A 25,412-nucleotide genomic window follows, 5' to 3' on the forward strand; every position below is an offset into this window, starting at 1 on the left:
TTCCTCTTGCAGGAACTGCTGACACACTCCAGCCACAATGCATTGTCTTGCATTAGGAGGAACCCAGGGCCAACCGCACCAGCATATGGTCTCACAAGGGGTCTGAGGATCTCATCTCGGTACCTAATGGCAGTCAGGCTACCTCTGCGGCCCCCCAAAGAAATGCCACCCCACACCATGACTGACCCACCGCCAAACCGGTCATGCTGGAGGATGTTGCAGGCAGCAGAACGTTCTCCACGGCGTCTCCAGACAGTCATGTCTGTCACATGTGCTCAGTGTGAACCTGCTTTCATCTGTGAAGAGCACAGGGCGCCAGTGGCGAATTTGCCAATCTTGGTATTCTCTGGCAAATGAAAAACGTCCTGCATGGTATTGGGCTGTAAGCACAACCCCCACCTGTGGACGTCGGGCCCTCATACCACCCTCATGGAGTCTGTTTCTGACCGTTTGAGCAGACACATGCACATTTGTGGCCTGCTGGAGGTCATTTTGCAGGGCTCTGGCAGTGCTCCTCCTGCTCCTCCTTGCACAAAGGCGGAGGTAGCGGTCCTGCCGCTGGGTTGTTGCCCTCCTACCGCCTCCTCTACATCTCCTGATGTACTGGCCTGTCTCCTGGTAGCGCCTCCATGCTCTGGACACTACGCTGACAGACACAGCAAACCTTCTTGCCACAGCTCTCATTGATGTGCCATCCCGAATGAGCTGCACTACCTGAGCCACTTGTGTGGGTTGTAGACTCCTTCTCATGCTACCACTAGAGTGAAAGCACCGCCAGCATTCAAAAGTGACCAAAACATCAGCCAGGAAGCATAGGAATTGAGAAGTGGTCTGTGGTCCCCACCTGCAGAACCACTCCTTTATTGGGGGTGTCTTGCTAATTGCCTATAATTTCCACCTGTTGTCTATTCCATTTGCACAACAGCATGTGCAATTTGTCAATCAGTGTTGCTTCCTAAGTGGACAGTTTGATTTCACAGAAGTGTGATTGACTTGGAGTTACATTGTGTTTGTGTTCCCTTTAATTTTTTTGAGCAGTGTATGTTTTAATATCCATGGGTAGGAGTGAGCAAGTGTAAACTTGGGCAGCAATAGAGGCCTATGTTTAAACAGCCTCCGTTCCATCCTATCAAATGACTCAGCAGGTTCCATTTGATAAGCTATAAAATGGCAGCTCCTGTGTTCTGTAAGGTTTTATAGATCCACTAGTATTTATTTTCTGGAAAAGCATAGATTTTTAAACATAAAAAAAAATCTGAATTTATTCTGTCCTTTTAACTCATTTATTTTATAGGCTTTTTTTTTTTTAAATCATCTTTCTCAAAGGTGCCAGTAATTTTGGACCTGACCGTAGATGTGGATTTGTTTTGTTGCCGATACAGCAAAAGACCACTGCCCTATGGTGACTGGAGAAAGAGGCTCGTGTACGTTTCTGATTAGCCTGATATGTTGATTTGTCTTACTAAGTCCCTATGGTAAACACAGAACACTAACAGATTTGGCTCCAAGCTAGTTCCCAATATGCTGAATCAAACAGACTCCTCGTTCCTTTAAAAGTACATGTTTGTTTTTATAATTGCATCTGTGTACAATAAATATATTTAAGAAACAAATTAAGACATAAAAATCACTGTTCAAAAACTGGAAACGTGGGTGTTTAATGCTGGGTAAGTATAGGTTTTCATAAAATCATAGCAGTGACCATTCCAATGAACTTCCATCAACTTTAATTTCCAATGAACATTGTTACACACACACAACACAGAACGAGAATTTGTAGTTTGAGCATTTCACATCTTTATTTCTGTAGTTCTTTGACAATGTTGTGGCACCCAATGTCTACATTTCTTTCCAAAACGTGCACAAAAGTTACTTTATTTCCTGCAAATAATAAAAAATTAAATATGACTTGAGCAAAGAAAGCAAAGAGCAGGAAATTCATTTATTTTTAATCGCCCTGTCTTAGTTTCAGCGATTCATAATATCTTAGTTTCTCTCCTCACACTCACAGACACACCAGTCAGTCAGTTCAGGAGTTTCTCTCCTTTGGTAGTTAAAACAAATATTTCCTCCATTGAAGAAACATGATCACACGGGTGGGTGGGGCAAAAGTGAAGGTGGAAAAATAGGAATGACACAGAAACAAAAAAGTTAAGGTGACATGAATACATACAGTTTGAAATTGTTTTCAACAAATGCAATATCCATGTCTTCTAGTAGTGTTAGAGCTGTTTGTCATACCCAAAATACCAGCAGTGACCGATTTCCCCTTTAATTTTGTGAGCATAGTGACATAACCAAATGAAGGTGAGTTTTTAATTTCTGCAATGGATAAAATTACCAGGGGATCCAGAAAAACGTTTCAAATAAACTAGGGGGGGGCGCTAAAAATGCAGAAGAAAAAAAAGTATATTTTGTTTGGACATTTATTTGTTCTTTGTATAAAACAAAAATACAAAAACTTTTAGCGAACTAAACCTATTGAGATTTTTATACCTATACTCTTGTGATGGTGTCAAGAAAGATATGGAAAACTTTCTCCCTTCAACAAAAAATAACCTAAGAACAAATCATTAAAAACATCCAACTGGGACACAAAAGGCCTTAATAAAAAAAAAAAGTAAAAACATAAAAATGAATGCAGATCAAAGTAAAATCAGGTGGGTGGGCGTGATTTTCATAAAATAATAAAAATAAACTAAGTTGGATAGTTGCATTGACCACTTTAAAAGGAGAGAGCTGACTGATGGATCGATTGGTGGTAGAAGGTAACATGTGGGGGGGGGGGGGGGGGGGATTAGTGCAGATCACATCTATGCAGAGTCTGTTCTATCAGTTGGCCGCCAGTCCTGTAGCTTCAGAGGAGAGCCTGGAGAGAGACACATTGAGAGATCGAAGGGGGAGAGAATAAGCCATGCTGTGCGTTTCAAATTACAACAATAAAAGAGGACAAACTCACCTTTTCAAAATTTAACCTTCTTACAAACCTCCACACCGCTTTTTTCAGTTCATAAAATGTCTACCCAATAGATAAACCTCTAGAGGTGTATTAACTATCAATGGATAAGAGGATGTTGTTTCCTTGACATCAACCTCTTCAAAGAGTGTATTCCATGTCCTTCCATTTCACCTTACGGTCACTGACCTCTGATCAGTGCTAATAAATTGTAGTGCATCAGTGATTGCCAGCGAAATGATAAAAGAAGCAGGTATGGGTCGATTCAAGAGTCCTAATCTAGGCATTACGAGGACATCAATTTCCTGAAATTGTAAAGGTCCAACAGCCCATGATTAGCAGGGCTATATGATACCTGAGGGAAAATTATTATAGTGATTAAGCCCAACTTTACCCCATGTGGCATATAGATACATAAACAAAACAAGATTTTTGCACTATAATGAACACTTTACAAATATAACTAGCTACCCCACATACAGTTGAAGTCGGAAATGTACATACACTTAGGTTGGAGTCATTAAAACTTGTTTTTTAACCTCTCCACAAATGTATTGTTTTGACAAACTATAGCTTTGGCAAGTTGGTTAGGACATCTACTCTGTGCATGACAAGTAATTTTTCCAACAATTGTTTACAGACTTTACAGACACTTATAATTCACTGTATCACAATTCCAGTGGGTCAGAAGTTTGCATACACTAAGTTGCCTGGAAAATTTCAGAAAATTATGTAATGGCTTTAAAAGCTTCTGATAGGCTAATTGACATCATTTGAGTCAATTGGAGGTGTACCTGTGGATAGGCCTACCTTCAAACTCAGTGCCTCTTTGCTTGACATCATGGGAAAATCAAAAGAAAATCAGCCAATACCTCAGAAACAAATTGTAGACCTCCAAGGGTCTGGTTCATCCTTGGAAGCAAGTTCCAAAAGCCTGAAGGTACCACGTTCATCTGTACAAACAATAGTACGCAAGTACAAACACCATGGGACCACGCAGCAGTCATACTGGTCAGGAAGAAGACTCCTAGAGATGAATGGTGCAAAAAGTGCAAATCAACCCAGAACAGAAGCAAAAAACCTTGTGAAGATGCTGGAGGAAACAGGTACAAAAGTATCTATATCCACAGTAAAACGAGTCCTATACCGACATAACCTGAAAGGCCGCTCCGCAAGGAAGAAGCCACTGCTCCAAAACCGCCATAAAAAAGCCAGACTACGGTTTGCAACTGCACATGGGGACAAAGATCGTACTTTTTGGAGAAATGTCCTCTGGTCTGATGAAACAAAAATAGAACTGTTTGGCCATAATGACTATTGTTATTTTTGGAGGAAAAAGGGGGAGGCTTGCAAGCCGAAGAACACCATACCAACCATGAAGCATGGAGGACGCAGCATCATGTTGTGGGGGTGCTTTGCTGCAGGAGGGACTGGTGCACTTCAAAATAGATGGCATCATGAGGATGGAAAATGATTTGGATATACTGAAGCAACATCTTAAGACATCAGTTAGGAAGTTAAAGCTTGGTCGCAAATGGGTCTTCCAAATGGACAATCACCCCAAGCATACTTCTACAGTTGTGGAAAAATGGCTTAAGGACAACAAAGTCAAGGTATTGGAGTGGCCATCACAAAGCCCTGACCTCAATCCCATAGAACATTTGTGGGCAGAACTGAAAAGGCGTGTGCGAGCAAGGAGGCCGACAAACCTGACCCAGTTACACCAGCTCTGTCAGGAGGAATGGGTCAAAATTCACCCAACTTATTGTTGGAAGCTTGTGGAAGGCTATCCGAAACATTTGCCCCAAGTTAAACAATTTAAAGGCAATGCTACCAAATACTAATTGAGTGTATGTAAACTTCTGACCCACTGGGAATGTGATGTAAGAAATAAAAGCTGCAATAAATCACTCTACTATAATTCTGACATTTCACATTCTTAAAGTAAAGTGGTGATCCTAACTGACCTGAGACAGGGAATTTTTACTAGGATTAAATGTCAGGAATTGTGAAAAACTGAGTTGAAATGTAGTTGGCTAAGGTGTTTGTAAACCTCAGACTTCAACTGTATTATCCAGGACAAAGTTAATATTAAAATAAATTAAATACAGCATGAGATCTTAACATAAAGATGGCATGAGAGGTGCTACCTGAGCTTACAGCAAGAGAAAATCCAACCAAAAGCTTTTAATTAGTAACGTTGAAGTCGGTCTGAGACAAGCGTGCCCATGCTGATGCAGTCTTTAGATAGAACGATCAGGGACCTTCAAGGGGGTGAGCGAGACATAAACCAAGCAGTGGAACAAAGGACAAGGAGGAGAGAAGCCAGATCTTGAAGTGTAACTTTTTTTGTGACATTTTTTGATTAATTGTATAGTTAAGCATGTGGCATAAGGCACAGCCAGGTTTAAAGCAGTGACGACCAAGTACAGACAACGCTAAGCAACATCCCAAATGGCACCTTATTCCCTATAAAGTGTATCACTTTTGACCAGAGCCCACTTTTGACAAGGGCCCTGGTGACCATGCTGGTCATTTATGAACATTTGGCCATGTTCTGTTATAATCTCCACCCGGCACAGCCAGAAGAGGACTGGCCATCCCACATATGCTCTCTCTAATTCTCTCTTTCTTTCTCTCTCTCGGAGGACCTGAGCCCTAGGACCATGCCCCAGGAATACCTGACATGATGACTCCTTGCTGTCCCCAGTCCACCTGACTGTGCTGCTGCTCCAGTTTCAACTGTTCTGCCTTATTATTATTCGACCATGCTGGTCATTTATGAACATTTGAACATCTTGGCATCTTCTGTTATAATCTCCACCCGGCACAGCCAGAAGAGGACTGGCCACCCCACATAGCCTGGTTCCTCTCTAGGTTTCGGCCTTTCTAGGGAGTTTTTCCTAGCCACCGTGCTTCTACACCTGCATTGCTTGCTGTTTGGGGTTTTAGGCTGGGTTTCTGTACAGCACTTTGAGATATCAGCTGATGTACGAAGGGCTATATAAATAAATTTGATTTGATTTAGTGCACTATATAAGGAAGTGCCATTTGGGACACACTTCACGTCTGTACTGTAGTTTCTATTATGGCTGTAGCTTTAGTACGGAGAAAGCCTTCGCCTTTTAGACTTGGAGCCCAGCTCCGAGGAAAGCTTTGGCTCGGGATTGGCTGAGTGGACAGGGTTACCGGAGGAGGAGGGGCCAGTGGAAACAACATGGAGGGCCAGGAGGGGGAGGGGCTTAAGACTGAGCAGACCGGAGACACAGGGGACAGCAGGGGAGTTGGGTGGGAGTGGTGAGTCAGAGGAAGAAGGTCCTTGAGGAGCCAACAAGGACAGAGAGATGGAGGCGGAGGGGGGCGCCAAACAGGAGGAAGAAGAGAAGGAGGAAGCAGTAGAGGTAGCGGCAGGAAAGGTGGTAGTAGTGGAGAGAGGAGGGCAGAGGAGGCTGGTGCTGTGGGTCTGTTCAGGGTTCGAGGAGGAGAATTTAGAGGACTCTACGCTGTAGAAACAAGAGAGACAAGAAGGAAAAAGAGGGACACACAGTCGGGATGGGTTCCAGGATAGGCTGGTGAGTATGGAAGGAGTGAGGGGTAGACTTCAGGGTTGGGAGGGTGCATGAAGGGGAATCATAAGCAGACTGACAGTCAGGGAGGGGTGTGAGAGTGACAGGCATAGAAAAACTGACAATAGTGGCCATCAATGAGTAAACATCATTAGAAGACCAACTCATGTTTCAATAGACAATGTGCGTGTTTGAGATCGACTACGTTCCAGCCGGACTGCACAGGATCACTGATCTACAAATCACCTTCCATCCCCAAATAACTACTCATTATGTGATAAAAATCTGTGATTCTGTGCCTCGTCTTGTTCAAACTGATCCCCTCAAACATGCCATGGATAGGGGTGGGGGTTAAGCAGTTAACACAAACACATTGCACTGTAGGCAGACTAACTGGGAGGCACCAAAATGTCAAAAGGAAGTACCATGGTGTGGGGGTAGATGAGATTGGGTGGATTCTCAGTTCTACAAAAAAAAAAAAAAGGGTGGGGGGGGCTTGGTTGAATACTGGGCGGAAGAAGGTCCTTCTGGAGAGCCACAGGCTTTTGTTCCAACCCAGCTGTTTTAGTTTGCGTTGGGCTGGATCAAAAGCCTACTGCACCAAGCAACTGTGGTGCTCCAGGACCAGGAGCAAAATTCCAGAAAGTTCCCAGAACTCAAAGTCCTCAGGTTTTTCAGAAAACATGTTGGAGGATTTCCAGAATCAGGAATGTGCAGGGAGGTAATCCTCCAACTGGAATTTAGGGGAAGTTTCTTGAATTTTGCAACCCAAAGTCAATTTATCCCCGACTCTAAAAGGACAAAAGATGGCAGTTGGTTAAAAAGCTTGTAACTAATGTGTCTGACCTGGCGTTGATGAGGTACTCTGCCAGGCTGATGGAGGCGGGGGAACCAGTGATGGTGACCTGTCTGTCTGCGGAGCCCTCGACAGGGTTCGCTATCTTTATCTGGGCACCCGACATCTGGCGGATCTCATTGATCTTAGCACCCTGGCGACCAATGATGCAGCCAATCAACTAGGAGGAAGAAAAACAGAAAGTCAGTTAAGCCAATCAACAAGATGGGAGACAAAACCAGGAATTCAGTTACGTCAATCAATTAGAGTGGAGTCGATTGATAGTGTGAAATGTCTAACCACTGGAGGGAAATGGAAGGGGAGGGTCAGTCATCACTGTGGAAATACTTACATCATTTGGAATGGTCATCTCATGGGAACTAGTTTGGGCAGACGCATCCATCCCTCCTAAATCAACAAGCCAAAAATACATAAAACAAGGATCCGGAACAATTTGGCACTCTTCATGATATGTAAATGCCATTGTGGTGGCAGGTTCAATGTAAAAACAAAATGTAAAAACAAAATCTTAACTGACATTTCAGTAGGTAAAGCCTTCGTCGAGGAGTTGTTTTCTCTATCCATGTGACAAACCAACGATGGCCTGACAGCCAGAACATTTGCATTTTGCCTCAACAAATATTTGTTTTTTTAAAAGCATAAAATGCACTCCTGCTGATGTTCTAATTTGGTCAACACACCAGTTCTGAGCGCAGTAGTTTCAATAACCTTATCTTTTTATACAAACTATTGTATTGTTAAGTCCAGTACCTTGGAATCCTTGGTTGCTTGGGGCCATTGGGAAGGGGCTCTGCTGCATGGCCAGCTGGTGTAACTTGGTGAGCTGTGGAGAGATAGAGGAAGACTGTGAGGGCAAGAGATGGGGCAGGGAGGGAGGAGAGAAATGGAAAGGAAAGAGAAGGGACAAGAAGCACAGTCAGTAAAGTACCAAAACCATTTCATTCACCATGGCATTCATTCATAATAGTAGTTGGAGTTGTGTTCATTACATAACAAACTAATGAACAGTTAGGGACTACCTGGACCTTCTGTTAAACTCAGTTGCATGCACTGATAAACACACAACCCAGCTATCTTATTTTCTTTCTCTAAAATGGACAAGTGTTGGATGGGATGTGGAATCATTCTTAAATTTGTACCCCATGGTCTTTCCACTGTAGCTCTGGAGAACTCGGACTCGGAATGTTTGCTTATAGTCTTCTGGCAGATGAATATGACACTACATGTTCTCAGTATGTAGGAATAGATATTTCCTGGCCTGTACCAAACAAAACCAACCAGGCCCACACAACTACAGGCCATAGTATAATCAACCCAGTAATAGTTAAGACAATAATATAAGATCAATAGTGAACATAAACATAATTTCTTAAACCATAACCTAGTGCTATGTTAAATAAAAATTTTGAGAATGACGTTACTGGTTAACACACTACCAAATACACCAACTCCTCTAAACGATTTGTCTATTAATATCATCTCTTCACCATAACGCAAATTTCTGATCAAACCCTTCCTCTTAAGGCATTTACAACCAGGCTGGGTTTGGAGACTTGGCCCTACAGTCTACCTAACACCTTTTCCTAGTGCACTGGTTGGAGGGAGGGTAGGTTAGGAATGGTAGATAAAAGAAATGGGAGGGCATGGAGGTACAGAGGATAGGGAACTGGGGGGCATAAATTGAGAGGTGAAGGGTAGGGATGATAGCATAAGGTAGGGAAGGTACGGAAAGGTAGGGCAGGGACAGGTAAGGATTTTGGGGGAAGGACAGAGGGTAGCGAGGATACGGACACCAGGAGGAAGAAATTGTGACAACAGCACTTACATCTGGCTGTGGTATCGCATGTTGTCCTTGAACGGCGTACGCCTGAAAAAAGAACAACGTGTTCATAGGCATCCTGTCCACATATCACGATTCGCAGCCACAAGAGTATACAGGACAAACGTATGTTAGAATGTTAAAAGTATAAAATCCCCATCCAAGAAATTTAAATGAAAATTTGCTCCTGAACGTATTTAGATGTTCCACAGAAAGGGGTGTGAAGACCTTTGCAATCAAGAGGTCTGTTTTATTAAATTTCCCGAACATTTCTATAATTTCTCTTTCACTTTGAAAATGTGGAGTATATTGTGTAGATAAGTGAGGGGAAATCTCAATTTGATCATTTAAATAGAAATTTAAGGCAACAAAATGTAAAAACGTTGCAAGGGTGTGTCGACTTTCACTAGGCATTGTACATCCATCTCAAACAACAATTTCAAGTTTAAAAATGGTTTGAAACAATTTAACTCTGCGCTCAGGACTAGAGCTTCCATAGTGTCTGTGCAGAGTGCCTGAATGTTTCATGTCCCCAAACAAGAGTATATTTTTCTTCAACACACACAGATCCTATAGGTCTATATCTCTAAATGCTCAATACATTTTAAAGTAGCCAAATCTTGAACAAAGTATCCATATTATAGAGAAAGATAACATATCTAAAGGAATGTTAAAGCGATTGAAAACACAGAAAAAACAATGCACGTTTCCATTCTGCCTAGCGGAGCATGAACTGGGCTTGGGTTTTCAGGGATTTTATTTATTAATTCTCCCAGTAACAGTAACAATGGTGGGTGGAGGGAGGTCTACTTCAGTTTAGGAATGGGGCTTTGAAATAAGTTCACTATTCGAATAATAGCATGCATTTGTGTGGGATTTCTGGATATTTTTTACTTAAGTTTTTAACCTTAGCACAAAGGCACAAGGGAGAGAGGCTGGCGCGATATTGCTGAAGCTGCAGAGGGGCCAGTGAAATGGGAGCAAGCAGACTCTCCTATGACGTATGGGAGGTCATAGCTACACTGAAAAGGTTTTTATTAAATTAATAATTTGAAATGTCATGGTATATCCTTGTATATGGATGGATATTTTAACTTGAAAAAAAGCCCTTTTCTCTGTTTAATAGGCCCCTACACTCTTGCCCACAAACATTAATTATTTACCTTTAACTAGGCAAGTCAGTTAAGAACAAATTCTTATTTTCAATGACGGCCTAGGAACAGTTCAGGGGCAGAACGACAGATTTGTACCTTGTCAGCTCGGTGGATTTGAACTTGCAACCTTTTGGTTACTAGTCCAACGCTCTAACCACTAGGCTACCCTGCTGCCCAAAAAATACTCCCACAAGTATTTGAATACTAATGCCCATTCAGATGTTCAAATAACCGTGCACATCCCTATTTCTGTTGGTAACCACCAGAGATGTCGTAACAGTAACAAAACCAAAGGCTGGGCAAAAGTATCAGAGTTTATTATTGGTAAATTCCCTATAAAAATACAGCAGGACACAGATAAACTACAGGTTAGTTCTCAGAGGAACCCCCCCATCCCCCTTCCCAGCCAGCAGTAAGTTGATTAAATTATCTAAATAAAAACATGTACAGTGGGGCAAAAAAGTATTGTCAGCCACCAATTGTGCAAGTTTTCCCACTTAAAAAGATGAGGCCTGTAATTTTCAACATAGTTACACTTCAACTATGACAGACGAAATGAGAAAAAAAATCCAGAAAATCACATTGTAGGATTTTTAATGAATTTATTTGCAAATTATGGTGGAAAATAAGTATTTGGTCAATAACAAAAGTTTCTCAATAATTTGTTATATACCCTTTGTTGGCAATGACAGAGGTCAAACATTTTCTGTAAGTCTTCACAAGGTTTTCACACACTGTTGCTGGTATTTTGGCCCATTCCTACATGCAGATCTCCTCTAGAGCAGTGATGTTTTGGGGCTGTTGCTGGGCAACACGGACTTTCAACTCCCTGCAAAGATTTTCTATGGGTTGAGATCTGGAGACTGGCTAGGCCACTCCAGGACCTTGAAATGCTTCTTACGAAGCCACTCCTTTGTTGCCCGGGCGGTGTGTTTGGGATCATTGTCATGCTGAAAGACCCAGCCACATTTCATCATCAATGCCCTTGCTGATGGAAGGTTTTCACTCAAAATCTCACGATACATGGCCCCATCTATTCTTTCCTTTACACGGATCAGTCGTCCTGTTCCCTTTGCAGAAAAACAGCCCCAAAGCATGATGTTTCCACCCACATGCTTCACAGTAGGTATGGTGTTCTTTGGATGCAACTCAGCATTCTTTGTCCTCCATACACGACGAGTTGTGTTTTTACCAAAAAGTTATATTTTGGTTTCATCTGACATTCTCCCAATCTTCTTCTGGATCATCCAAATGCTCTCTAGCAAACTTCAGACGGGCCTGGACATGTACTGGCTTAAGCAGGGGGACACGTCTGGCACTGCAGGATTTGAGTCCCTGGCGGCGTAGTGTGTTACTGATGGTAGGCTTTGTTACTTTGGTCCCAGCTCTCTGCAGGTCATTCACTAGGTCCCCACTGTGTGGTTCTGGGATTTTTGCTCACCGTTCTTGTGATCATTTTGACCCCACGGGGTGAGATCTTGCGTGGAGCCCCAGATCGAGGGAGATTATTTCCTAACAATTGCTCCCACAGTTGATTTCTTCTAACCAAGCTGCTTACCTATTGCAGATTCAGTCTTCCCAGGCTGGTGCAGGTCTACAATTTTGTTTCTGGTGTCCTCTGACAGCTCTTTGGTCTTGGCAATAGTGGAGTTTGGAGTGTGACTGTTTGACGTTGTGGACAGGTGTCTTTTATACTGATAACAAGTTCAAACAGGTAACGAGTGGAGGACAGAAGAGCCTCTTTAAGAAGAAGTTACTGGTCTGTGAGAGCCAGAAATCTTGCTTGTTTGTAGGTGACCAAATACTTATTTTCCACCATAATTTGCAAATGAATTCTTTAAAAATCCTACAATGTGATTTTCTGGATTTTTTCTCTCTCATTTTATCAGTCATAGTTGAAGTGTACCTATGATGAAAATTACAGGCCTCTCGTCTTTTTAAGTGGGAGAACTTGCACAATTGGTGGCTGACTAAATACTTTTTTGCCCCACTGTATATAAATGTGTAAAAATATATCAAACATACCTGTCCTCCAGCAAAGATGACAGGGGATCCTGAAGGTTTTGGTCGGTATGGGATGGTGACCCCCTTAGGGGGAGACTGGAGGAAAGGGAAAGTTAAAAGGAGAGACAGGAGACAAGGAGGGATGGGAGAGAAGGAGGGACAGGAAAATGGGTTTAATTCAGACGTGTTTTCAAAACACTTTTGTATAAGTAAGCAAGAGATGCCAAAATCGGTACCAAGAGGTTGTAAGGGTAATTTGACAAATGAATAAAATTATGAACATTTAAGCTGAATAAAAATAGAACAACGATTTGAGGATATTACTTACACTTACCTCGAGCATAACCACACAGATTTGCTTGACACACTCAATTATGGACTGGGGGGTCCCTGCGATGGTGATGGCCCGTTCTGTAGAGTTAGGAAGCATGTCCCCTGCCACCTGTACCTGAGCACCTGTCGACTAGAGAGAGAGGAGAGATTGACTGGTCTGGACTTACATATTACACTAACATTTTTGTAATTTAGCAGACGCTCATATCCAGACAAAACTTACAATCAGTGCTCTGAACTAAGGTAGGTAAAACGACCACCAGCAAGCAGTAACTTAGTCACTGCAAGTAAAACCTTTCAAAATAGCCACTTTCTGCTAAATCTGTGCAAGTCGGGGATGCAAACTGGTGAGGGCCCAAGAAGGTGACACTTTCTTTGCACTGAAACATCCATAAAATCCCTGCTAGGGGGAAATGCAAGTTAACTAATTAAACAAAGAATCTACATGATCAGTCTCTGTGTGTAAGATAAAGTGGTTAACGTGAATCTAACTCACAGCTAAAAAAAAATGTAAGAAAGCAATGCAATGTTATTTGTTGCCTAGATTTTACTGCAAACACTCAAGTCTTGAGAAAAAAACAATACACTAAAATGGCAGTTAGCCATGACAGGCTTTTTAATAGAAAGCTTGTGACCACACAATCTATATATTGCACTTCAGAAAAAAACATTTAAAGTAGAAATAGAATGAAACAGGGATTCTATTTTTTTTTTATTATAGTGGCCACTATGGTAGACATCAATCAAGTGCACAAGGCTACATGTGTGCAAAAATAACATTCAGAGTAAAAATCTAATAATCCCCCCTCACTCACACAAGTGTTATAGGAAAGTTCAACAAAACCAATATCTTTGGGCTACACAGCACATTATTACATTGTAGAATAGATGTCCACAGGCAGAAAGTGTACAATGTGCCAGCTGAGCATGATACCCGTTGTTGGCATAATTTAAAAAGTGTATTGAAAAAGTGAGAAGGGGGAGGGGGAGTGTGTGGTGTTCCTTTCACCTCTATTAGAGGTCGACCGATTAATCGGAATGGCCGATTAATTAGGGCTGATTTCAAGTTTTCATAACAATCGGAAATCGGTATTTTTGGGTGCCGATTTGCCGATACATTATTTTTTTTTACACCTTTATTTAACTAGGCAAGTCAGTTAAGAACACATTCTTATTATAAATGACGGCCTAGGAACGGTGGGTTAACTGCCTCGTTCAGGGGCAGAAAGACAGATTTTCACCTTCTCAGCTCGGGGGATCCAATCTTGCAACCTTAGTTAACTAGTCCAACGCAATAACGACCTGCCTCTCTCTCGTTGCACTCCAGGAGCCTTTTACGCAAATGCAGCAAGCCAAGGTAAGTTGCTAGCTAGCATTATACTTATATTATAAAAAACAATCAATCATAATCACTAGTTAACTACACATGGTTGATGATATTACTAGATATTATCTAGCGTATCCTGTGTTGCATATGATCTGACTGAGCATACAATTATCTAAGTATCTGACTGAGCGGTGTTAGGCAGAATCAGGCGCGTAAACATTCATTCAAACAGCACTTTCGTGCGTTTTGCCAGCAGCTCTTCGTTGTGCGTCAAGCATTGCGCTGTTCATGACTTCAAACCTATCAACTCCCGAGATGAGGCTGGTGTAACCGAAGGGAAATGGCTGGCTAGTTAGCGCGTGCTAATAGCGTATCGAACTTCACTCGCTCTGAGCCTTGGGGTGGTTATTTCCCTTGCTCTGCATGGGTAACGCTGCTTCAATGTGGTGGCTGTTGTCGTTGTGTTGCTGGTTCGAGCCCAGGGAGGAGCGAGGAGAGGGACGGAAGCTATACTGTTACACTGGCAATACTAAAGTGCCTATAAGAACATCCAATAGTCAAAGGTAAAAGAAATACAAATGGTATAGAGGGAAATAGTCCTATAATAACTAAAACCTACAGTGGGGCCAAAAAGTATTTAGTCAGCCACCAATTGTGCAAGTCCTCCCACTTAAAAAGATGAGGCCTGTAATTTTCATCATAGGTACACTTCAACTATGACAGAAAAAATGAGAAAGAAAATCCAGAAAATCACATTGTAGGATTTTTAATGAATTTAGTTGCAAATTATGGTGGAAAATAAGTATTTGGTCAATAACAAAAGTTTCTCAATACTTTGTTATATACCCTTTGTTAGCAATGACAGAGGTCAAACATTTTCTGTAAGTCTTCACAAGGTTTTCACACACTGTTGCTGGTATTTTGGCCCATTCCTCCATGCAGATCTCCTCTAGAGCAGTGATGTTTTGGGGCTGTTGCTGGGCAACACGGACTTTCAACTCCCTCCAAAGATTTTCTATGGGGTTGAGATCTGGAGACTGGCTAGGCCACTCCAAGACCTTGAAATGCTTCTTACGAAGCCACTCCTTCGTTGCCCAGGCGGTGTGTTTGGGATCATTGCAATGCTGAAAGACCCAGCCACGTTTCATCTTCAATGCCCTTTGCTGATGGAAGGAGGTTTTCACTCAAAATCTCACGATACATGGCCCCATTCAATCTTTCCTTTACACGGATCAGTCGTCCTGGTCCCTTTGCAGAAAAACAGCACCAAAGCATGATGTTTCCACCCCCATGCTTCACAGTAGGTATGGCATTCTTTGTCCTCCAAACACGACGAGTTGAGTTTTTACCAAAAAGTTATATTTTGGTTTCATCTGACCATATGACATTCTCCCAATCGTCTTCCAAATGCTCTCTTCAGACGGGCCTGGACATGTACTGGCTTAAGCAGGGGTACACGTTTGGCACTGCAGGATTTGAGTCCCTGGCGGCGTAGTGTGTTACTGATGGTATGCTTTGTTACTTTGGTCCCAGCTCTCTGCAGGTCATTCACTAGGTCCCCCCGTGTGGTTCTGGGATTTCTGCTCACTCTTGTGATCATTTTGACCCCACGGGGTGAGATCTTGCGTGGAGCCCCAGATCGAGGGAGATTATCAGTGGTTTTGTATGTCTTCCATTTCCTAATAATTGCTCCCACATTTGATTTCTTCAAACCAAGCTGCTTACCTATTGCAGATTCAGTCTTCCCAGCCTGGTGCAGGTCTACAATTTTGTTTCTGGTGTCCTTTGACAGCTCTTTGGTCTTGCCCATAGTGGAGTTTGGAGTGTGACTGTTTGACGTTGTGGACAGGTGTCTTTTATACTGATAACAAGTTCAAACAGGTGCCATTAATACAGGTAATGAGTGGAGGACAGAGGAGCCTCTTAAAATAAGAAATTACAGGTCTGTGAGAGCCAGAAATCTTGCTTGTTTGACCAAATACTTATTTTCCACCATAATTTGCAAATAAATTCATTTAAAATCCCTACAATGTGATTTTCTGGATTTTTTTTCTCTCGTTTTGGCTGTCATAGTTGAAGTGTACATATGATGAAAATTACAGGTCTCTCTCATCATCATTTTTAAGTGGGAGAACTTGCACAATTGGTGGCTGACTAAATACTTTTTTTGCCCCACTGTAAAACTTCTTACCTGGGAATATTGAAGACTCATGTTAAAAGGAACCACCAGCTTTCATACGTTCTCATGTTCTGAGCAAGGAACTGAAACGTTAGCTTTCTTACATAGCACATATTGCACTTTTACGTTCTTCTCCAACACTTTGTTTTTGCATTATTTAAACCAAATTGAACAGGTTTCATTATCTACTTGAGGCTAAATAGATTTTATTGATGTATTATATTAAGTTAAAATAAGTGTTAATTCAGTATTGTTGTAATTGTCATTATTACAAATACATGTTTTATTTATTTTTTTAAATCGGCATTGGCTTTTTTGGTCCTCCAATAATCGGTATTGGTATCGGCGTTGAAAAATCATAATCGGTCGACCTCTAACCTCTACAGTGGCATCCAGCTTAAGCCAGGCCCAGCTCCAGCTACACTTGATCCCTGAATCCACTTGTTTAACTTCTTGCTCCTACTTGAGACGCAGATGTCTCAAGTAGACACCTGGAAATGCAAATGCGCTACGCTAAATGTACTCGTTAAAACTCAAACGTTCATCAAAATGCACATGCAGGGTATTGAAATAAAGCTACACTCGTTGTGAACCTAGCCAACAAGTCAGATTTTTAAAATGCTTTTCGGCGAAAGCATGAGAAGCTATTATCTGATAGCATGCAACACCTCAAAATGCCTGAATGCGACGTAAACAAAGATTTAGCTTATATGCTACACAAAACGCAGAAATAAAATATAAAACATTCATTACCTTTGACGAGCTTCTTTCTTGGCACTCCTATATGCCCCATAAACATCACTATTGGGTCTTTTTTTCGTTTAAATCGGTCCATATATACCCAAAATAGCTTTCTATGGAAGCTGTGTCATTCAGAAAAAAACATCGTTTTTAAACGCTGCGTCATTTTTTAAAATTAAAAAAGTCGACGATAAACTTTCACAAAACACTTCGAAATACTTTTGTAATCCAACTTTAGGTTTTAGTAAACGTTTATAATCTATCAAATTGATTACAGGGCGATGTGTATTCAATAGCTCCTCGTCTTCAAATCAATGGCTGCCAATGTGCACATTCAAAACATCCTGGTGGAGACCGGAAGAAATTGAATCCAGTTAGTTGGATTTACCAAGAAAAAACTCCCTGGAAAATGACGACATCGTGTGGAATCTGTAGGAATTGCATGCAGATCCATAATTAATTTTGTGCCCTTTTAACAACCCATGAAAGTGACGCATGGAAATTATTTTTAGCTTTCAGAGAGCAGTTTTTCTTGCGTTTTTCGATGAAACACACGATCTGTTATAGTCACAGCCGTGATTTAACCAGTTTTAGAAACTTCAGAGTGTTTTCTATCCACACATACTAATCATATGCATATACTATATTCCTGGCATGAGTAGCAGGACGCTAAAAAGTTGCGCGATTTTTAACAGAATGTTCGAAAAAGGAAGGGGTAGACTTAAGAGGTTTAACAAGCAACACCTCATTTTCACCTAATTCTCTCATTCTGAAAATTAACCACATTCTGTAGAGGGAAAACATTAGCTCACAGATAGCAGTTAGTTCATTAGCTAGTTAACATTTCACACAGATTGCCAGGGTCCAGTAAGCAAGTAACACGTTATAACTTGAGAAACGGCAAGGAGTCGCATACCAGTTAACACTATAGTGAATTGGTTAGGTTACTAAAGTTAGCTCATCTGATGTTGTAATGTTAGCTAGCTAGCTGTCTGACTTTATTAAATCAGCTAATTTTCACACCATAAACTCCATTTGATCAGGTAAGTTGGCTAATGTTGCCCAACATTTCTCTGGCTAGCTAACGGAGAATTCGATCCAGCTAGCAAGATACTTAATGTTAACAATACTTGTTCAACCACGCTTTCTCCCTCACATAAGGGCTGGGTGATATGGCCAAAATATCATATGGTATTTTTCACATGACAGTATTTTATGTTTTTTGATTAATAAAAGTTCTACATTTGCTTTATGAGTAGTGGGTGACCCTAGGGTGGCAACATATATCCTAAATGATTTCAATGGGTCTTTCTCCATTCAGATTGTTTTATGCTGTTCAATTCAACCCAAAATAATTTTCTGCATTTCCATCAATTTCCACACTGCCACGATATTGGCAAAAATACAAAATGTATTTTTAACCAAATGTTGCAATTGTGATTAAGATCAAAACACTTGGGTGAACTTTTGGAATCAAAGAAATAGAATGTTTATTATAATTCTATAGATGGAATATAACAAATAAAGGGGACTTTGAATAGTGTTGTTTGACATGACAACGAATGAAAATGCCATGGATAAGTTATTGTGACAGGGTAGGAACCAAAGTGATGTTCAGTGTTTCTTAGGGGACCTTACAGTCTTTGGCTACATTAAATCTTTTATGGGGCGGCAGCGTAGCTTAGTGGTTAGAGCGTAACCCACTGTTCCTAGGCCGTCATTGAAAATAAGAATTTGTTCTTAACTGACTTGCCTAGTTAAATAAAGGTAAAATAAAAATAAATAAATTCATGTAGCCAACATTCATGCGTCACCTTTTCGCTTTAATTTAGAATATACTGTTGCACAAACATGCTGATTTAGGCCTCCACCAGCACTGGTATCAGGCTGTATTAGCTAGCTACATTTGCTCTGACTCAGTACTTTTATTAGCTAACATTAGTTAGCTAGCGATTAGCATTAGTGGCTAACACTATTTAGCTTAACTTACTAAGAAAATACAAACTAGCTGTTTGCAGATGTGAGAAACAAACTAATATTGTAATTATAGAACGCTTGTGGATTTATATTAAGATCAAAGTGGAAACAACATTGTCGTCATCAACATTGTTACATGTGCTGCATTGACCATGCAGACTGAATGAAACAGTCTCGTGGTCAAGCAACAACAAATGCGCTCCTCGAGTGACAGGGGTGGGACTAGGTCTGTGTGGAAAGCGGCATGGAAAGAGAGAACGTAGAGGGATGACCCAAGTAGCGGAGTAAACTATGAAAACGGACGTTACACACTGCGCATCACATTTAACAAACCAAATATTAAAATACCATTATAGAAGGTAAAGTAAAAAACCCAAACAGGTCAGTGCATTAATACCGGTACATAGTAAAATACGGTATACCGCCCAGCCCTACCTTACCTCAAACTTTCCAAATGCCAGTTGTTTTTCGGTTACAGCTCATGAAATACGGGTCATCACCTTCTCACCCCCATCTCCGTGGTCAGGTTTCTCACCTACCTCTGTTATCGTTCAGGGGACGCGCTGCTGCAACTGGCAAACTGCCTTTGCACTCATCCTAGAGCACGTGCTGATGCTGTAACAAGCAAATTGGTTGTATCTTCTAACTTCAGTCGCGTGTTGCATTCTGTTAATGTGAACGATTGGTTGAGCCTTGGATACAGCCAGTATTGCTCCAAACGCGCTTCACTTGTTCGCTTACAGCCAGTAGTGATCCAAAGCCTCCTCCCCCACCCAAACTTTTCTCATCTACACAAATCACGTAGGTCACCTATTTTGGATTCAAAAATTATAATTTCACCGAGATGTGACTAGTTTGCATTGCTGGCTAGTAAGAAAAAGCAAGTGCAAATGTGAGTACATGTTCTCCCACCCACCTCTCGGATTTCTTTGATCTTGCAGCCTCCCTTGCCAATGAGGGACCCACACTGGCTGGCTGGCACAACGATGCGGAGGGTGACAGGGGGCTTGCTGGTGGCCGTACTGTTCGTCATGGAGCTGCTGATGTCCTGGGAGAGAAGATTGATTGATCAATGAACTTACTCCACAACTTCCACTTGACAACATCATTGATGGATATGTGAGAGGTGTTCAGACACTCTTGGAGGACAACTGTAAACAGATGTATTGTTAATAAATAACCTTTTTTCAAATCAACTTCCAATAGTCCTCTAGGATTAGTTGAACACCTCACACATCCAGTCAGCCCCTCTATTCATGCACCTGAGAGGTAGTGTTAATCGGTTCCGTAAAAGTAGCCACATCGCATTCCCTATAGATGCCAAAGTGACAAATAAAACAGTTGGGCCTGGACAAGACAGGGTAATTAAGTTACCTCTTCCAGCTTTTCGATGATCATGGAGAACGCTTTGAAGATGGCGGTGGTGGGGCCTGCCAAAGTGATGATCCTCTCAGGACAGTTGCCCTCGGAGATGTTGATGCGAGCTCCGCTCTGGACGCAGGGGGATGGGAAATTCACCATTAGTTATAAGAGTTATATAAAAGAGGTGCAACTAACAGAACACAAACAGCTTTAGTGTCATTTAGAAACAGAAGGCATCTGTCACCTCTTCTCTCATCTTCTTCACAGATTCACCTTTCTTGCCAATGATGCTTCCAACTTCCTAAAAGAAAAACAAATACATTTAGAAATGTAATTCCTAAACTTTAGTCACCTGCTGTGGGAGGTCACTCCTTGCATCAGCAATCTAATGGTCAGCATGACATTACCTAGCCTTTAGCACCGTGGGCTAACAGTCATCTGCTGTGGGATCTTGCTCACCTTGCCGTGCATGAGCAATCTAATGGTCAGGGTGACATTGAGTCCTCCTTCAATAACACCGGAGTCCATAACTACCACTGGATGGGAGAGTAGCTGCTGCAGATGGGTCAAAACTGGGGTATGGTCACAAAGATTGGATCTGGAGGTAAGACAAGAAAAAAGTGAGAAAAGTAGGAAAAGTTAGAATAGTGCATTGGAAGTATTATGGGGCCGAGGGAAGAGCAGGAGAACAATTGAATATAGAATGTGAGAACAGTGAACAGAACAAGACTGGTGGTTTTGGTTTTTAATTCAGCCTATGACTTTGTACAATAATACTAAATAGCTAGCGAACTATTGAACTCATAAAACTTGATAGGAAGGTATCAAGTAAATGATCCAAGCTGCTGAAACCATCCAAATAATGCCATGTCACTTACAACAGTAGCTGCTTTTAGTTCAATGGATGAGATGATCTGTAGGCACTGATGTTCTTACAAACTAATCAAACACCTGATCTAAACTGATTGCCATTATTATAAGAGTGAAACATCAATTTGCAGCTCGTCACCTTGCTGCATAAACTAAACTCTGTACCTTTACAGAGTAGAGTTGCTATAAGTGTTGGCTGAGAGTACCACCAACTACATTGAGTCGCTATCAGGGATGTAAAAATGTACATTATTTTATTCCACCTTGTACCCATGTTTGTCCCGTGTACTGTGGGCTTTTCTTTGGGTGCTGAATTGAGTCGTTTTTGATTAAGAAGTCATTTTGAGTGAGGTCTGTCATATTGCACCCTTTAATCCACAGCTTTTCAATGGAGTGCGAAGTTAAGACTTCAAAACGTGCTCTACTACTCGATACTTTAATACATATACATTTTTTAACGCTTACTGCTTACCGTGCTTGTCAGTTGTAATCCATAGTTTGATAAATCTATAATGCATTCTGTGTCCCTTGCCAAAACTACTGTAAGAATCTGCCGTGAAATGACGGTCTGCTCCTTCTCAACAACGGCTAACGTTACCTATGCAGAGGAAAAAATGTTACTTTATTTAATTTTTTTAAACTACGGATTTCAGCACCCAAAGAAAAGCTAGTACAATGTAAGCAATGAACAATATATTTTTACGAGTATGGACTGATAGTGGTACACTCCGCCAACACTCAACTCCGTAGAGATGTAGCTAACGTTATATGGAAAGAGTTGAGTTCTCAGCTAGCTAACTTCTGACCCACCAAAATAATGGGGCCTTCTAGTATGAGGTTGCGTCCATGATTATCATTAGAACTGTATCATAATTCATGCAAAGTAACATGCCATTAGACTAAAAGGAACACATTTAGTTGGCGTGGTCATCATAGCAATGGTTCACGTGTGCATATTTTAGCTTGCTAGTAGCACACTTCTTGCATGTTAGACTAACAAACAGGTTAATGGTCCCAAGACTGAATCCGGAACGAAAGGAACTCACGGCTCAGTTCGTAAATGAATGGACAATGTGTCCGATTACTTGGCTCCAATGAATTTAACTGCACTCATAGCTAAGGCACGCAGTTTAGCCTCACCGGCCGGCTCTAGTTTAGCTTTTAGCTAGATTTACGACCTAGCATAGCGCGCTAACTAGCAAGTTAACTGAGTGGCTAGCATCCATATGTGGAGCATGTGTACATTGTATGAATGGCTGTGCTGTAGTCATTCACGCTAGCACGGTTTCAAGAATATATCGGCTACAAACACCAACACTCGTCATTTACAAATGGAAAAGCGTAAATAGCAGCCATTTGGCTGGCTTTGTGAGCTGCGTGCAAGTCGTGCGGCCTGGCAAATTCACGCGGTGGGTTTATTTGTGATTGTATTGCACACACATATAAAATGTTCTTACCTGATCCGTGTTTTGGGATGCGTTGTCGGGGAGGGGGTGGGGTTGTGAGGGTAGAAAGGGAGAGGTTCGGGAGGGTAGAAACCCGGGGGAGAGTTTTAAAAGGATTCGGGGAAGAGGGAAGTGTGAGATGATGATCGGGCTCCACTCGCTGAGCTGCTTCTTCTTCCATGATATAATGGCGGTCCGTAAACAAACGTTAAAGGTGCATGCCGCCACCTACTGTTTAGGAGTGTGGTCAATCACGGTTTACAACATAAGCTCCACATTTCTAAATCCTCCTGCCTAGTACTTCTGAGAAAATTAAAAAAATAACCCTTAAAAAAGAGCTCTACTGACTTATAATAGACCCTCCCGCATGCCCCAAATCCCTTCCAACCCCGACTTCAATCTTTCTGTCTCTTCAACATACATACTACCGTTTCACCAACCATACACTCCAGATGTAACAGTATAGCTTCCATCCCTCTCCTCGCTCCAACCTTGGTTCGAACCAGGGACCCTCTGCACACATCAACCACAGTCACTCATGAAGCATCGTTACCCATTGCGCCACAAAAGTTACATCCAAAAGTTACATTCCATAGTCTATTTTTTGCATTACTTGCAAATAAACTGTTAGTCGAGGAGGAATTAGATTTCCAAATGCATCAGAGAAAGAGCTTGAGTATGAAGCAAGTTGACAAAAGCCACAGAAATACGTTTTTGTACTGGAAAGAACTGGAATACAAGCATAGTTCATTCTATAGACAGAATTCTCGAAATAGAGTTAACAAACTAGATCTACATTCATATAAAAGTTTATAACAATATCATTTTAAGATTGATTCTCATACACAATCACTCACAACAGAAAAGCAATTTCTTGCAAAAAGTTCAGTTGATCCTTCCTATGGTAATTTCCGTAGCTTTACAATTAAAACTAATAATTATATATATGTACATAGAAAGTTATCAAAAAAGTGTTTTGCTACGATAGTAAACTTATCAAAGCATGATGGCTTGAATGTATACCTATAATTCATCATAAATGTCAACAACAACAAAAAATATGTAAAATTAGGATTTTAGATTGGTGTCCAAAATGGCACCCTATTCCCTACATAGTGCACGACTTCTGGTCAAAAGTAGGGAATAGGCTACCAGAGAGTTCGTCCATCCCCTGATGATTAGTGCTCCTAGGTCTGCAGCATATTCAGCAAGATGAAACGCTCCAAACTTTGCAAATAAAAACTTTAAACTGGCCTCCAATGAGAAGGAACTAATGGTCAAACTGGGTGTGGTCAGAGCAGACATGGCAAGGCCCAACCCACTCACAAGCGCTAGTGCAGTGGAGTATAGAAGGAAGCCCTGGTATACATTGTACTATACCCAGGTAGGGAGAGAGGGTTGGAAAAGAAGAGACCCAAGAGGGAACTGAGAAGGGGGGGCTAGACTCTTGAGTAGCAATAGTAGTAGTGTGCAGCCATCTGTATGCTGTACAAAAAGACTGGAAGAGATGGATTCATATTGCATTGGAAGCCTACCTCAATCTCACACCAGTTGCAGAGAGGGGAATTTGTGATTATGTTAACGACAATTTATGACAGGGCTCCTGAGTGGTCTAAGCGGTCTAAGGCACTGCATCTCAGTGCAAGAGGCGTCACTTGTCCCTTGTTCGAATCCAGGCTGTATCACATCCAGCCGTGATTGGGAGTCCCAGCCTTGTCCGCGTTTGGCCGTCATTGTAAATAAGAATTTGTTCATAACTGACTTGCCTAGATAAATTATTATATAAAACAAAATTAAATCACCACTTTAGTAGTGCCATTCATACCCTTCCATCATCAGATCTACCTAACCAACATATAGATTCTACTCCACTTAACATTCCATTGGCTTGAAGTCCATGGGGCAACGCCATACATCTAAATAAAGGGACAGGGTCTTTCTGCCTTGCCGCAGCTCTCAAAAATAACTTATTGAACTCTACCCTCCCTTCATATCAGTAGCATTTAGTTGTACTTTTGTTCTGTATATTATCCATACATACATTATCCATTATCCCTTCTTAGCCCTTAGATAAAAGTCCATGTCCACTGTCTACACTACTTTCCTCTTCTGACCTGACTCCCACATCCAATCAGTAATTCATATCCGTTACAGTTGGAGTGCAGATCAGCCACATGCAACACGTTGATGCCGCTGCTGGCCAATCGGGCAATGCCCTCAGGCGATAGTGTTTCCATGGCGATACGTGTGTGCTGATCGCTGACTACGCCCCCTGCCCCACCCTTTGTGATTCCGCCTTCTGACTGAGGGGCAGAGTTATTGGAGGCTGTGGCACCGCAGGTGGTTCCTTTAAGTTGAGGTGGGTGTTGATGTATTTGGAGAGGTGGTCGCTGCGCATTAAGCGATTTGGACACAATGTACATGAGAGCTTCTCACCTGGAAGTAATAACGAAACATAAGGTTAGTGTCCCGGCTGGCATATGTGAGATTGTAAACACCCCCCCCCCATTAACATTTCTATCCGAACCGGATCTTCATCAGGTTGTTAGCCTATGTCAAATCTGGCTAGCCTGAGCTGCCCTATCCTGATTGGCCATCACGTGGCTGAAATTTGCATAATCTTGGGAAATGTTGAACTTGGCTCTCAAATTCTCTAGTCTTCTCGTGTCCCTCATTTAATTGAAAATGCATGGTTGCTGGTAGCTAGTTCTCAGATATTTTATCATTTTTATAAATCCTGTGTAAATGTTCCTTCTTTTTTATTCACTCTGGCATCAAGCGGTTTAATTCATAACAATTATTCAGAAATGAAAACATCATACA

General features: G+C 41.6%; 1 protein-coding gene across 9 annotated transcripts; it reads right to left on the reverse strand.

Moving 5' to 3' along the window:
- Positions 1 to 1,710: 1,710 nt before the first annotated feature.
- On the reverse strand, positions 1,711 to 22,787 carry LOC110527685 (poly(rC)-binding protein 2). Of its 9 annotated transcripts, XM_036983170.1 has the most exons (13): positions 22,602 to 22,787; positions 21,617 to 21,742; positions 20,734 to 20,872; positions 20,519 to 20,575; positions 20,287 to 20,403; positions 19,829 to 19,960; positions 12,684 to 12,818; positions 12,377 to 12,451; positions 9,204 to 9,245; positions 8,129 to 8,222; positions 7,710 to 7,765; positions 7,369 to 7,538; positions 5,964 to 6,459 (listed from the first exon to the last, which is right to left on the reverse strand). In XM_036983170.1, exons 3-13 carry the CDS (start codon positions 20,800 to 20,802, stop codon positions 6,057 to 6,059), a joined length of 1,350 nt encoding a protein of 449 aa, XP_036839065.1. In that variant the 5' UTR covers positions 20,803 to 20,872; positions 21,617 to 21,742; positions 22,602 to 22,787; the 3' UTR covers positions 5,964 to 6,056. The 9 variants fall into 9 exon arrangements, with proteins under 9 accessions (XP_036839069.1, XP_036839070.1, XP_036839067.1 ...); XM_036983174.1 differs by lacking the exons at positions 5,964 to 6,459; positions 21,617 to 21,742 and adding an exon at positions 1,711 to 2,869 and having other exon boundaries at positions 8,129 to 8,201; positions 22,602 to 22,784; XM_036983175.1 differs by lacking the exons at positions 5,964 to 6,459; positions 21,617 to 21,742 and adding an exon at positions 1,711 to 2,869 and having other exon boundaries at positions 8,129 to 8,201; positions 12,690 to 12,818; positions 22,602 to 22,783.
- Between the last annotated feature and the right edge of the window lie 2,625 nt (positions 22,788 to 25,412).

This window comes from Oncorhynchus mykiss, chromosome 7, assembly GCF_013265735.2.
Source record: "Oncorhynchus mykiss isolate Arlee chromosome 7, USDA_OmykA_1.1, whole genome shotgun sequence".
Classification (NCBI taxonomy): Eukaryota; Metazoa; Chordata; class Actinopteri; order Salmoniformes; family Salmonidae; genus Oncorhynchus; species Oncorhynchus mykiss.

Bases quoted from the DNA above. Each gene is read 5' to 3' on its own strand.
- LOC110527685 (XM_021609122.2), bottom strand. From the start codon at position 20,802: ATGGACTCCGGTGTTATTGAAGGAGGACTCAATGTCACCCTGACCATT. The intron at 7,766-8,128 runs GTACTGGACTTA...TTGTTGATTTAG, and splicing joins AAGCAACCAAGGATTCCAAG to GAGGGATGGATGCGTCTGCC. The intron at 7,539-7,709 runs GTAAGTATTTCC...TCTTCCTCCTAG, and splicing joins AGATGACCATTCCAAATGAT to TTGATTGGCTGCATCATTGG.